Source organism: Saccopteryx bilineata, chromosome 6, assembly GCF_036850765.1.
Source record: "Saccopteryx bilineata isolate mSacBil1 chromosome 6, mSacBil1_pri_phased_curated, whole genome shotgun sequence".
NCBI lineage: Eukaryota > Metazoa > Chordata > Mammalia > Chiroptera > Emballonuridae > Saccopteryx > Saccopteryx bilineata.
The window spans coordinates 33684849-33699466 of NC_089495.1; the positions used below are offsets into that span (position 1 = coordinate 33684849).

A 14618-nucleotide genomic window follows, 5' to 3' on the forward strand; every position below is an offset into this window, starting at 1 on the left:
TTTAGAGATTACATAAATATCTACGTATAGGCCCTGGCCGGTTGGCTCAGTGGTAGAGTGTCAGCCTGGTGTGTGGATGTCCCAGGTTTGATTCCCAGCCATGGCACACAGGAGAAGTGTCCATCTGCTTCTCCACTCTTCTCCCTCTCCTTCCTCTCTCTCTCATCCCCTCCAGCAGCCAAGGCTCCATGGGAGCAAAGTTGGCCCAGGTGCTAGAATGGCTCCAGTTGCAACGGAGCAATGCCCCAGATGGGCAGAGCATCGCTCCCTGGTGGGCATGCCGAGTGGATCCTGGTTGGGCCCATGCTGGTGTTTGTCTCTCTGCCTCCCCACTTCTCCAAACAAAATATAAAAAAAAAACCCCAAACTACGTATATGATGTTAAAAAACATCTTATTTCACAATATACTTTGAAATTTAACAGCATTTTTGTTTGTTCATATAGATCTGCCTCATATTTTTCTTATTTTATACGTTAGTGTAAATATGACATTATTTATTTCCCATTTTGCTGTATTCCATTTTTGGCTTTACAAACAATGTTGCATTGAATATCTTTGCCCATTTATTTTGTTCACGTCTGTGAACATTTTCTTAGCAGCACTGCCCAGAAGAAAACTTGCTGTGATGATGAAAATGCTCCATTTCTGCGCTGCCCTGGGTGGTGGTCACTAGGCACATGGCTGTTGTATTAGTGCAGTTCTCTAGGACAGGTTTCTGGAAGAGACTGCTGAGTCATAGGGCGTGTACATTGGGTGAGTAGTACAGAATTGCTCATCAAAAATCTTGTACCAATTTGTATTTCTACCAGCAGTTCTTAAGAGAGCCCACTTCCCCACGTCCTCAGTAACATTGAATGTTGTAAAACTTGAAAATATTTACTGGTTTTAGACATAAAACATGATATTTTGTTTTAATTTGCATTTTTCTAATTGCCAGCGAGAGGGGCTGTTTTCATATGGTCGCTGACCATTTGTAATTCTCTGATACGGCTGCTCAGATTCCTTGCTAAGTTTCCAAATGAGTCATCAGAAAAATTAGACATTGCTTTTTGAAAAATTTCAGTGCTGAAGGATTTTCCGTGTATTACCACGAAATATTATTTTTAATACAACCCAAATTCCAACTACTGCTTCTGTCAGAAAATATCTATGAGACCAGCCACATAATATACTTTTATTTTCTCACTTTTTTTGTGGGTTGAACCGCCATTACAGGACATAGAAGTGTAACAGGAAAAGAGAGTGAGGGAGGTAAGCAACAAATTCACTCTGTCTTGTTGGCTCCTGTGTCTGGTTAACTGTCTGACTGGATGAACTTGATACACTGCGGATCGGAATGAACTAGATCGGATACACTGAACTAGATCGGATGCTGGGCTGGGCTGACCGGTGCTTCTGTACCTGGATTTCTCCCTGTCTGGGGTAAGTCGCAGGAGTTGGTTGGGCGCTATGTTGTTAGAGGAGTTGCTGTGGGGCATTTCTCTTCAGTCTAGTGTTGTTTAGGGCGGGACCCAGAAATGAAGAGTGCCGGGTCAAAAGGAAATACAAGGAAACAACTGATGAGATGTACCTCTAATTAATTTGTGAGTTACTGACCTGATGAAGTTATATTATGGCCTGCATTAAATGAGAAGAAAATAGATCTGTTTTTTTTTCTTTTCCTGTGTTTGTTATTCCAGAGCTAAAGAGCCATATTTCTTGTTGGTATAATCCATTTATGAACATAGGTAGTTTAAATTCAGCCTTTATTCAGAAGTTTTAGTGAATTATATGGCTGGCTAGACTATGTCCTAAGTACTCTCATCATTGTGGGAGTCATAAGGTCTTAGCAGAAGGGAAAGCACATTTCTTGAGCTTGTGTGCTAGGCCCTGAGCTGGTCATCCTATACAATCTATCTGATCCTCACAGCAATAACTGCGAGCCTCAGGAAAATAGCCCTGAGAGAGATCCTAGGATGGAGCAGTGCCTTGTTTCTCATAATGGACGTGCTCAGTAGCTCCCCCCCCCCCACTACTGTCCCAGCGGTCTCCTCATCTTCCCTGTTCCCCCTCCCGTTTCTCCCCTAGTTAGTTTTACAATGCCTATGGCCACTCCTTTATTCGATTTCAGGACACTGCTAGGATCCTCAGTCTTTCCTTTTGAGCCTTACTCAACATAATTTAAATGGCCTTCACCTGGGAACAGAACTAACATTTTAGTGTATATGTGTTTAATGCCAGTGGGCTCTTTGATTCAGTGACTCCACCCCTAGGAATTTGCCTTAGGGAGTCATCATAGATGTACAAAGATTTATATACAAGGTTTCTCATAATAGAAAAAATTGATAGCTGTCCAAATGTGCAAAAAGATGGTATACATATTCATTAAGTGATATATTATTCAGCCATTAACAATCATGTTTTTGAAGAGGAATAACTACTGAGGATTGTTCATAATATGTTAAATAGAAAAAACAAGGTAAAAATATCTTAATTTTATATACATTTTTTTTTTATTAAGTGAGAGGCGGGAGGTTGAGAGGAAGACTCCCGTGTGCACCCCGACTGGGATCCACCTGGCCAGCCCCCTACAGGGTGATGTCCTGCCCTTCTGGAGCCGCTGCTTCGTTGCTTGGCAACTGAGCTATTTCAGCGCTGGAGGCAAGGTCATGGAGCCATCCTCAGCACCGGAGGCCAGCTTGCTCAAACCATTCAAGCCTGGTTGTGGGAGGGAAGGACAGGGAGAGAGAAGAGGAAGGGGTAAGCAGATGGTTCCTTCTCCTGTGTGCCCTGACTGGGAATCAAACCCAGGACTTCCACATACTGGGCCAATACTCTACCACTGAGCCAACAGGCCAGGGCCAATTTTATTTTTTAAAATATGTGCAAATACTGGAGAAAATGCTCCAAAATATTAATATTTGTTATCTTGGGAAGGTAGACTTATAAATTTTATTTATTTTATACTCTATTTTTTTGGTTTTCTAAAGCAGTTTCTTTGTCATTAGGGAAAACTCTTGGAATATTATTTGTTTGAAAAAGGCTGCAGGCCCCTTGTGGCAGCAGAGCAGGCAGCATTCTAATTGGTGAGTGCACTTGTCGCTCCGCATGAGGTTTTTATTAAATTTTGTAATAATATCTACACATACTGTAAATATTAATTGCTATAAGAGACTGGGAAGATGTCACAATGTATTGCTAATCCATCATTATACTCTGAGCATCACTGCTCGAGGAAAAGAGGACGATGACTGTCCTAAAGTTTCATTAAGTTACTACAGGTCTGTCCTTAGAAACTCACTGCCACCTTGGCCAAGCCTTAGGTTCTAGAACCTTGGGCAGGAGGAGCTGAAGCCATTTCTGGGTCACCCTCTGCTGTTACGTACACAAGCAAGAAGACTGCTCTGTTTTCTACACATAAAGACCAGCCTTTTCCCTGAGACCACAGCCTCTGATTATGTGTGCTGTATGTCGTCTTTGATTCAGGTCCCTCTGCTCATTTCCCTTTAGAAATAAATCCCCTTTTTTTTTTGCTCTCCACTTAAATGTTGGCATTGAGGTTCTATCCTCTATTATTTAACTCTACACCTTGTTGATATGTTTGTATAAGGAACCTCTTCAAATTACATCTGCCTGTCCTTAGATTCTATCTAATATGCCTCTGGGGCCCTTTCAGAATAAGGATGGTCTGGTAATGGCACCATTCTTACATTTTAAGTTGTCAATCAGAACAACCCTCAGTGGATAGAAGCCAAAAGCTTCATCTTGACCTCTGCAGTCAGTCTCTATCCCAAGAGAAAGAGGGCAGGAGCAGACTCCAACATGCCCAGTTTATTCTTTCCAAATGTACCAATCAGAGGCACATCTTTCCTCTTGTGGAGGGACTAAAAGGATAGAGGCCAACATATGATGCTAAAGGTGGTCCAGTCACATGGAAGGAGATATTTCAGAGTGGGACACAGCACCCTGGCCGGCTGGCTCTGGTAGAGTGTTGTCCTGGCGCGTGGAGGTTCCAGGTTCGATTCCCAGCCAGGGCACACAGTAGAAGCACCCATCAACTTCTCCATCCTTCCCCCTCTCCTTCCTCTCTTTCTCTTCCCTTCCCGCAGCCAAGGCTCCATTGGAGCAAAGTTGGCCCAGGCGCTGAGGATGGCTCCACGGCCTCCACCTCAGGCATTAGAATGGCTCCAGTTGCAACGGAGCAACGCCCCAGATGGGCAGAGCATCGCCCCCTAGCAGGCTTGCGGGGTGGATCCTGGTCAGGTGCATGCGGGAGTCTGTCTCTCTGCCTTCCTGCTTCTCACTTTAGAAAAAAAAAAAAAATGGGACACAGCTTTCAGAGCGTGTATATTTTAAGCCATAGCCAGTCCCTCCCAACTCCTAGAGATTTGACTTGTTTACTTAGGAAATATATCCAAACCTTGAAGTTGGGGTGAGTGGAGTGTGGGCTTCAACACGTCTTCCTGGTAATGCTCACATACCCATTCTTCTCAACCTTAAACACTACCACTCCCGTCTCCTGGACAGCTACCTCCTAAAGCTAGCCATTCCCAAAGCTTATCTCCATCAAAGATAGCTCTCCTGACCAAACGTTTACTGCCAGATGCCTGCTGAATACCTCGTATTCTGCAGGCAATTTCCCAATCTAAACCAGTTCTTTTAACCTGACCAGGCGGTGGCGCAGTGGATAGAGCATCGGACTAGGATGTGGAGGACCCAGGTTCGAGACCCCGAAGTCGCCAGCTTGAGTGCGGGCTCATCTGGTTTGAGCAAGGCTCACCAGGTTGAGCCCAAGGTCGCTGGCTCGAGCAAGGGGTCACTCAGTCTGCTGTAGTCCCCTGGTCAAGGCACATATGAGAAATCAATCAATGAACAACTTAGGAACTGTAACGAAAAATTGATGTTTCTCATCTCCCTCCCTTCCTGTCTGTCCCTATCTGTCCCTTTCTCTGACTCTCTCTGTCTCTGCCACAAAAAATAAACAAACCAGTTCTTTTACCATGCACTTTGCAGCCAAATTTCTGCCTCTTTTGTGATCTCCCTGAGTCACTCAGTGGCCCTCCCTCATGGTTCCTGCCACTCTGTGGAAATATCCTCACTATGGCAGCACTCACACTGTACTGGAATTTTGCTTACTGTCTCCCTGCCTATGAACTCCTAGAGGGCTATCTTGTCTTCCTACCTCCAGTGGCCAGGCCAGCACTTGGGTCATGATAGGTACCCAATGGATGTTTGCTGAATGAATGAAAATAGGCCAGCCATCAGGCAGGTGGGGCTGTTTGGTTTCCAGGTCATGGGGATTTGTGCATATTGATTGAGGTTCTCCTTTCACAAGTATTCATAGTTCCATGGGACCATCAAAGAAGCACAGATATCTCCTGGCATTTCTAGCAACTCTTTTGAGTTATGGTGTAATTAACATTCTGTGAGGTGATTTCATTTCTGCAATTGTAAAGGGTTCTGGAAAGGTCGTCATAATTGCAGTTACACTTTAACCCACTAGGTGCCGTTGTTGCTGCCAATGGAAAATGATGGGCCTGACTGGAGTCTGCCTTTTACCCCTGAGCTCAGTCTCTCCATCCTTTTGCGCTTCTCCCTTCCCCGACACCTACCTACTCTAGTTTGGAATCCTCTACATTCAGGGTTTGGTTTAACCTCTAAATGTCAAGCCTTGGGGAAAAGCAAGGAAGGTCTCTATCCTACTCTGGCCCAAATCCTTTTTGCTATTTGTTTGGTTTTGTTCTAGCCAGTGCAGGTAGAGAACGGTTCATCACCCTTGTTGAGTCTGAAATTCCTTACCGAAAATCAGATTTAATTCCTCATGTTTCCTTTATAAAAACAGGACAAACCTCACCCTGTCTTCCTAGGCTTCCTTTCCAAGTTCTTCACTACCTATTCCGTGTTCCTCCTCTGAATCCTTCCAGACCTGCAGCTCAGTCCTCCCTGTTCTAGAGACCAGAGTAGTGGGCAGCGTCCAGCTGCACAGGAAGAGACGAAGATGCGGCCAGGAAGCCTGGGGCCCACGCTGGCTCTGTAATCCTCTGGCTGCCTAAACCTGACCTCACTCCGGGCCTTAGTCTCCCGCTGCCTGGCCAGGGCGGTGTTTCACCTAGGGTGGTCGGGGACGATGGCGTGCAGGTGACCTTTTCCTTTTCTCAGAATATGCCTCAGGGTCATTTCATTGTCTTTTCAATAATAAAGGATGATGTGCTATAAAAATATTTAAGAGGGTGACAATCCAAGACCAGGGCCACATTTCCCCTTTATGAGAATTTAACCATGTTGTACAGGTCTCACCCCCCACCCCCGCATGCAGAGAACTCATTCTTCAGTTCTTTTAGTCTCTAGCTGTTCTGTATCATTCATCCAGCCGTGGTTTATTTTCTCGTCCTTTTCTCCATCTGATGTAAGGCTCTCCTTCACGCAGTCCTCCTGGGGCAGCCATCCTTAAACAGTGAAGTCACGAATAACCAGACATTCACCCACAGGGGAAGGAAACTCTTGTTTAGGGAGCCCCATTCTGAGGCAGGCCTGGAGTGGTCCCTTTCATTACACTGTCTGCTGAATTCCTGACAACCCCATGGGTAGTCTCACTTGTCCCCATGCATGGAAATGGGGGCTCATAGGGTTAAAGTTGCAGAAATCTGAGCCCAGTTCCTCCAGGACTCAGGGCCTCAGGAGCACTTCAAGGCAATGGGCAAGTCTGGTCTCCCACAGGTGGGTGGAGATCCCTCACCCGAGGACTCAACAAAACATTGCTTTAGCTCCTTAACGCGCCTTTTTTCCTGCCTCACTTTGTCATTGAGTAAGCTTGTTGATGCCATAGATCTCTACATGTCACCATGTATTTTCAATTATAGTTGACATTCAATATTACTTTATATTAGTATGAGGTGTACAGCATAGCGGTTAGACAATTATACTATAATTTACAAAGTGATCCTCCCAATAACTCAAGTACCCATCTGATACCGTTTATAGTTATTACAATATTATTTATAGTCCTTATGCTGTACTTTACATCCTCATGACTATTCTGTAACTACCAGTTTGCACTTCTTAATCCCTTCACCTTTTCACCCAGCCCCAAACCCCCTTCATTGGCGACCATTATTTTGTTCTCTGCATCTATGTCTGTTTCTGTTTTGTGCATTTTATTTTGTTCTTCAGATTTTCACATATAAGTGAAATCATATGGTATTTGTCTTTCTTGGTCTGACTTATTTCACTTAACATAATATCCTCTAGGTCCATCCTTGTTTTCACAAATGGAAAGATTTAATATTTTTTTTATGCTCAAGTAACATTCCATTGTGTATATATACCACCACTTTTTTATCCACTCATCTACTGATGGGCACTTGGGTTTCTTCCATATCCTGGCTATTGTAAATAATGCTGCAGTGGACATAGGGGTGCATATATATTTTCAAATTGGTGTTTTAGATTTTTTTTGGATATATACACCTAGAAGTGGAATTGCTGGGTCATAAGCTAGTTTTATTTTTAATGTTTTGAGGATCCTCCATACTGTTTTCCATAGTGGCTGCACCAATCTGTATTCCCATGAGCAGTGCACGAGGGGTCTCTTCTCCACATCCTCCTTGACACTTGTTTGATATATTGATAATAGCCATTCTGACAAATGTGAGGTTGTAGCTCATTGTGGTTTTAATTTGTATTTCTCTGATGATTAGTGATATTGGGCATCTTTTCATATGTCTGCTGACTGTCCTCTTTAGAGGAGGGTCTATTCAGGTCCTCTGTCCATTTTTTTCATTGTTTTAACATTTCTTTTTTTATTGAGATATAAATCATATACATAAAATTCAGTATTCTAAAGAGTACAATTCAGTGGTTTTTATGCACAAGGTTATGCAACCATCACCACTAATTCCAGAGCGTTTTCATTATCTGCAAAATAATTCTCATACCCATTAGCTGTCCTCCTACCTTCCCCGTCTTCTCAGTCCCCGGAAACCATTCACCTACTTTCCGTCTTTGTGGACTTGCCTATTCTGGACATTTCATATAAATGAAATCATAAAATGTTTGCATTTTGTGTTTTTCTTCATTTAGCACAATGTTTCCAGGGTTCATCTGTGTTATAGCACATCTCAGTACTTTGTGCCTTTTTATGACTGACTAATTTTTATTACAGGGTATACTACAGTTTATCAATTCATTATTTGATGGACCTTTGGGTTGTTTCTACTTTTTGGCTATATGCACAATCTTCTGCCCATTTTTTAAAAAAGATTTTATTTATTGATTTTAGGGGGGGGAGAAAGAAAGGGGGCAAGAAGCATCAAGTTGTAGTAGTTGCTTCCTGTATGTGCCTTGACTAGGCAAGTCTGGGGTTTTGAACCAGCGACCTCAGCATTCCAGGTTGATGCTTTATCCACTGCACCACTGCAGGTCAGGCCCATGTTTTTTGTTTTTTTTAAAATGGATTGTGTTTTTGATGTTGAGTTGTATGAGATCTTTATAAATTTTGGGCAGTAACCCCTGGATGTATCATTGGTGTATATGTTCTCCCATTCAATGTGTTTTTTTTTCATTTCTTTGATGGTTTCCTTTGCTGTGCAAAACCTTTTTATTTTGATATAGTCCCATTTGTTTTAGTTTCCCTTGCCCCAGAAGATATATTAGAAAAAAATATTGCTAGGAGAAATACCTGAGTTTCCTGCCTGTTTTCTTCTAGCTTTATGGTTTCAAATCTTACATTTAAGTCTAATCCATTTTGAGTTTATTCTTGTATATGGTGTAAGAAGGTGGTCTAGTTTCATTTTTTTTTCATATATCTGTACAATATGCCTAACACTATTTTTTGTTTTTTTTAGCAGGAGAGAGACAGATAGGGACAGACAGACAAGAAGGGAGATGAGCAGCATCAATTCTTTGTTGTGGCACTTTAGTTGTTCATTGATTGCTTTTTCATATGTGCCTTGACCAGGGGGCTACAGCTGAACCAGTGACCCCTTGCTGGGTTCAAGCCAGCAACGTTGGGCTTCAAGCCAGTGACCTTTGGGCTCAAGGCAGCAACTATGGGGTCATGTCTATGATCCCACGCTCAAGCTAGAGACCCTGTGCTCAAGCTGGTGAGCCCGTGTTCAAGCTGGAGTCTTTGGGTTTTTGAACCTAGGCCCTAAGTGTCCCAGGTCGATGCTCTATCCACTGCACCATCGCCTAGTAGGCCTAACACTATTTATTGAATAGACTGTCTTTACCCTATTATATGTTCTTGCTTCCTTTGTCATATACTGATTGACCATGTAGGTGTGGGTTTATTTCTGGACTTTCTATTCTGTTCCATTTACAGGCTCCAATAACAGGCGTTTTTGATTACTGTAGCCTTATTCTATAGTTTGATAACAGAGCATAATACCGTGGCTATTTTTTCTCAAGAGTGCTGTAGCTATTTGGAGTTCTTTGTGGTTCCATATACATTTTTGGATTATTCTGCCCTGGCCAGATAGCTTGGTTAGAGCATCATCCTTAAGCACAGAGGCTGCCAGTTCGATCCCCAGTTAGGGCACATACAAGACCAGATTGATGTTCCTGTCTGTTTCTTACTCTGTCCCTTCCTTTCTCTAAAATCAATTAAAAACATTACAAAAATTTTTTTTTGAATTATCTAATTGTGTGAAAAACACCATTGGTATTTTAATAGGGATTGCATTGAATCTATAGATTGCTTTGGGTAGTATAGAAATTTTAACAATATAATTCTCTCTACCATGAGCACAGTATATGCTTCCATTTATTTGTATCTTCAAAATCTTATAATTTTCCAAGTACAGGTATTTTATCTCCTTGGTTAAATTTATTCCTAGGTGTTTTATTTTTTTTTTGATGCAGTTGGACATTGGGATTTTCTTAATTTCTCTGGTTATTATTTGTGTATAAAAATGCAACTGATTTCTGAATATTTGCTATGCCCCTACTTTACTCAATTCATTTATCAATTCTAGTAGTTTTTTGATGGAATCTTTAGGGTTTTCTACATATAGTATCATGTCATTTGCAAATAATGAGTTTTACTTCTTCCTTTCTAATTTGGATGCCTTTTATTTCTTTTTCTTGTCTGATTGCCATGGCTAGGACTTCTAATATAAGTGGTGAAAGTGGACATCCCTATCTTGTTCCTGATCTTAAAGGAAACACTTTTAATGTTTCCCCATTGAGTATGGTGTTAGCTGTGTGTTTGTCATAGATGGCCTTTATTGTGTTGAGGTGTGTGTTCCCTCTATTCTCACTTTGCTGAGTTTTTATCACAAATGAATGCTGGATTCTGTCAAATACTTCTGCACCTATTGATACGATCAAGGTTTTTATCCTTCAGTTGGTTTCATGGAATAGTTTTAATTTAATTTTTATTCTATAGCTTATTCTGAAACAGGGAGGACTTATTTTAAAAATTATTTTGTTGAAAATGAATAAATATATTTAGCTATTTACTCAAAAGTTCAGTCCTTTTGGAAGGTAGGAAATGAAGTAAAAGAACATTGTCTGTGGAGCTCAGGCTCCATCTGACCGCCTGTGCTCCGCGCAGACGTCCCCAGTGAGAAGAGCCCAGACGTGGGAAGGCAGCAGTCTCCCGGGCACTTGTCTGGGCTCCACACAGCTCTGATGCACAGCAGGGTGATCTGGTAACAAACTCACAAGATACCAGGGACACAGAAGTTAAACCTTGTCCAGGAAGGTTTACATTTTTAGAAGGAGCTGATCAACTCAGAGAGAGGACTCTGGTGTCCCAGATAGAGGATCCCTCTACCAACCTCTCCACCGCCCCACCCTTCCCACATGACCAGTCCCTGCCTAAGCTCAGGTCCCTGCCCTCACGGGGAGGGCAAGGGGAGGCATCTCTCAGATAACAGAGTGGCTGGGACTGGGGGGCAGTGGGCAAAGCTTCTCTCTGCACATTCCCGCGACGTGGTTAGGTGCTTAGTCATTCTCAGACTCAGTGTGGGTGTGACCTTTCTCCCACTTTGCTTCCCAGGCCTCTGCCTTTGCCAGCCTGGCTGCTGGGGCCGGGCCGGGGCTGAGATGGCAGCCTTCCTTCCTGGACCTGAGTCGTTGTCATGTGGTTATTTTCTTCTTTTTTTTAATTTATTGATTTTAGAGAGAGTAAGGAGGGGAGAGAGGGAGGGAAGGAGGGAGGGGGGGAGAGAGAGAGAGAGAGAGAGAGAGAGAGAGAAACATGTGTCCCAACCAGGAATCGAATCGGCAACCTTTGTGTATCTGGATGCTCTAACCAACTGAGCTATCTGTCCAGGGCTGTTATTTGTCTTATAAATAAATTTAGAAGGAAATTGAACTTCTTCTTGAATCTATGGTTTTATCATAAATGAAGAAATGAAAGGCCTAAAATACCATTTTAAACATTGGAAAGGGCAAATTTCTTTGTAGAGATGAAGAACTGTTAACACCTGGCCAGTTTTCCTCACCTCTGTCGTCTTCCTGGCTCAGGAAGGAACTGGAGCTTGTGACCCCTGCATGGGCTGAAGGAGTTTCCTTCTCAAGCTCCAAGTAGGTATGTTTTTGTTTTGTTTTGTGTTTAAGCCAAGAAGAAAGGATGTCGATTTTCCTGCTAGGTCCTTAGCCCTGAAATCTGGCCAACTTCAGCGTGACAGAGCCTTTCATCAGAGAGTTCATTCCCGACGGGTCAGGTGTGTTCAGTTAACAGTGGGGACTTCTGATGCTGAACTGTGTGGGTCACTTTCCTTTTCTTGCTCACGACCATTTTCTGCACTAACATGTAATACTGTAGTAGTAAAATGAGGGGAAAGAGGTATTTGAAAACTAGGAGTAACCAAACTGTATAGCTTTTATTTTTGTGGAAACTCTGGACAAAAAAACATTATGTAGATACTTAGAAAACAAACTTCACAGGCAGAGTTTTGAGGGGCATTTTTTTATTATAAATTTAATATGGTTGATTAATGAAAAATCACAATGAAGTACCGAGAAAATGTCTGTCAATATAAAAATTTTAGCAGCATTTCCATAGTTTCAGGCTCTAACATTAGTCATGTTCCTCCCGCTATCAAAGAGAATTCAGTGGGACTACAGTAAAGCATCAAGATGTTCAGCTTAGTAAAGGCCTCAAGGAAATCCTCAAATCCAGTGTATTGTCTGGTATTTCAACCTCCCCCCTCCCAAATTTCTAGAATATCAAAGTACTCGCCTCAGTGTTTGAGACAAGAATTTCTTTCTTCTGTCCACAGGGGAGAATAGGAGTGAAAATTAAAACTGGACTTGATATGTAGTGCTCGGTTACACGTCCCCTGTACATTCTCTACACTGACGACAATGGATGCCCACTGCAGGCCTGAGTGACAGCTGGCACCTGGCAGCAGTGGTGGGGTGGGTGGGGTGGGGCCGTGGCAGTGGGACGTGACGGGGGCTGGCGCCGCCCACACACACTGCGCCAGGGCAGGGCAGGGCAGTCTCGCTCCATCCGGGGTTAAGGTTAGGATTAATGTGAAGGGGAGACAAACAGTATGAAAATATAATACTGGCAAACTATTCCCCTGCTTCTTTGGTACTTTCCAAAATTCTCTGATCAAAAAAGCTAGGAAGCGCACACCATTAAAAAATTACAGTTTTAAGTATTTACAGAAGCAATTATGATATATTACATAATCAATACACAGTATATGAACAAACTCTTCAGTGAAAGCACTTGTGAACTGTTCCAGTATTATTCAATAGCACTATGACACATACACCCTCTCCAATTTGTATCTTCCATCCTCTATCTCAGTCAGCTTACTAACTGAGTTATTCATTATTAAATGGGGAAAACAGCACTTTCCAACCTACACTTTCCTTTTAAAAGGTTCTCAAAACTAGCCACTGAAATCACTATGTACAAAGATTTGTTGAATACTGAATTCTAGGCAATTATCTCCACTCCCATTTTGAGTATATTTGAAATAATGCTACCTATTCTATGTATACAGTATATATTTAATATATAAGTAACTGCACCACGTCATCACGACACCAGTTTAATGCACAGTATTATGTACAGTAGTTAAGTTAGCTCTGGAGGATGGCTCCCTACTTAGGTGAACATGTGGTCGGAACCACCTGCAGGGGCATGGAGAAGCCGGTCGGGAGACAGCCTGTGCACGGGCGGGGCGCGTGTCCGTGTGTGAGCTGTGGGCACACGCCCCTGCACTTCCCCACGCCAGACCACCCTCCTTCCTACTGGCTGGAGGAAGACATCACACATAGGGAAGGACCCCGTACATGAGGAGAGCCATGACAGCAGCACTGAACAAGCCAGCCACAGGGACAGTCACAAACCAGGCCAAAAAAATGTTCCGGAAGAGGCGCCAGTCCACGGCCTTCCGGGAGCGGATCCAGCCCACGGCCACCACGGAGCCCACCTGTAGGAGCACAGACATTTTAAAGTAAAAAGAGGCCCACAAATTTTAAGGTGAGACACAAAATCTACATTCAACCAATGTATACTGGCTAATTTCAAATAAATTACTCTATAAAATAACCAATACTTTCCCTTAAATTTGCTAAAAGCTTCTAAAATATTTAGTTTATGCATAATTACTTTAGGATTATTCTATTCAGTATACAGATCTGATGCACTTTTCCACCTCTATATTCTGTTCTATTTGAGTGGAACTTGAGCCAAGTAAATGTTTTCTGTGCTCTCTGTACCTTATAAACTTTGAATGCCCCTGGTTTAAATACTCCCTATGTAGGACATTGCTTACTATGGTATGTGAACCTGCTTTAATTACATAATGAAATGGCAATTATGGGTCCTTATCTTAGAATAATAGCATCATAAAATGTTGGAGCTGGATAAGACCTTTGAGAATGTCAGAGCTCGAGGCTTATTTTACAGAGGATAACACAGGCCCCGGGGGCTTGCGTCCCAGGGGTTACCATACACCTGGGCAGACTGAGGGCCAGAACTCAGGCCTCCACACTTTGAACTGGTTTTCTCCGTTATTGCAAACTGCCTTGCAGTCTTTACACGTTAGCTAATTTTAATAAAATAAAATGGAGCATAAATATTATTGGAGCTAAACTTCAATCCTGCCTCGTAGAGGCAGGACAGATACTTGAAAATTACAATTTTAATATTGATTTAAATATTTTTCTAAATACTTGCAATTCATTTTATGGGTTTGCTGAAAGTCTAAAAAGTAATAAAAGACACTTTTAAGTATCCTAAAAATGCTAAGAAAGTGAAGGCATCTCACATCTTGCTCAGGCTCTGGGGAAGCTTGGGGAGTTTATCGGGGTGCCCTTGGCCACTTGGAAGGGGGCTCTTGAAATCTCCATAAAATAGGCTTGTCTCTAGGACCCTTGACTACTTCAGATTCAGCAGTGGCCAGTGAGACTCAAATAGCAACCGGGGTCTAACCACAGAAAAATAGCTTCAAACACTTAAAGTTGTTTTATGGAAGCAAACCAGAACACCAAAACCAGCAGCATATTTAAGGGCAGTTAATCTGCCGTTTTGTTAACCCAAGCCCTCAAATGCACAGGCCAGCTGCTGAGATTCTCGTTACTCACTCTCCCAGCTGTTCTGGATTACCTTTGCAAGGAGAGAACACTCGAGTTTCTATCTTATCTATGTACTCTTCCGTTCTTAGA

The 14618-nt window shown here is 42.6% G+C and overlaps 1 protein-coding gene across 9 annotated transcripts in view; it reads right to left on the reverse strand.

The window, feature by feature from the left end:
* Nucleotides 1-11882: 11882 nt before the first annotated feature.
* The window catches only part of SLC20A2 (solute carrier family 20 member 2), a 117568-nt gene continuing 114832 nt past the window's right edge, over nt 11883-14618 (reverse strand). For all 9 annotated transcript variants that reach the window (XM_066236690.1, XM_066236687.1, XM_066236685.1 and 6 more), the window contains one exon: nt 11883-13381. In XM_066236690.1, the coding sequence (XP_066092787.1) occupies nt 13217-13381 (165 nt within the window). In that variant the 3' untranslated portion in view covers nt 11883-13216. The remainder of the gene's footprint in view (nt 13382-14618) is intronic.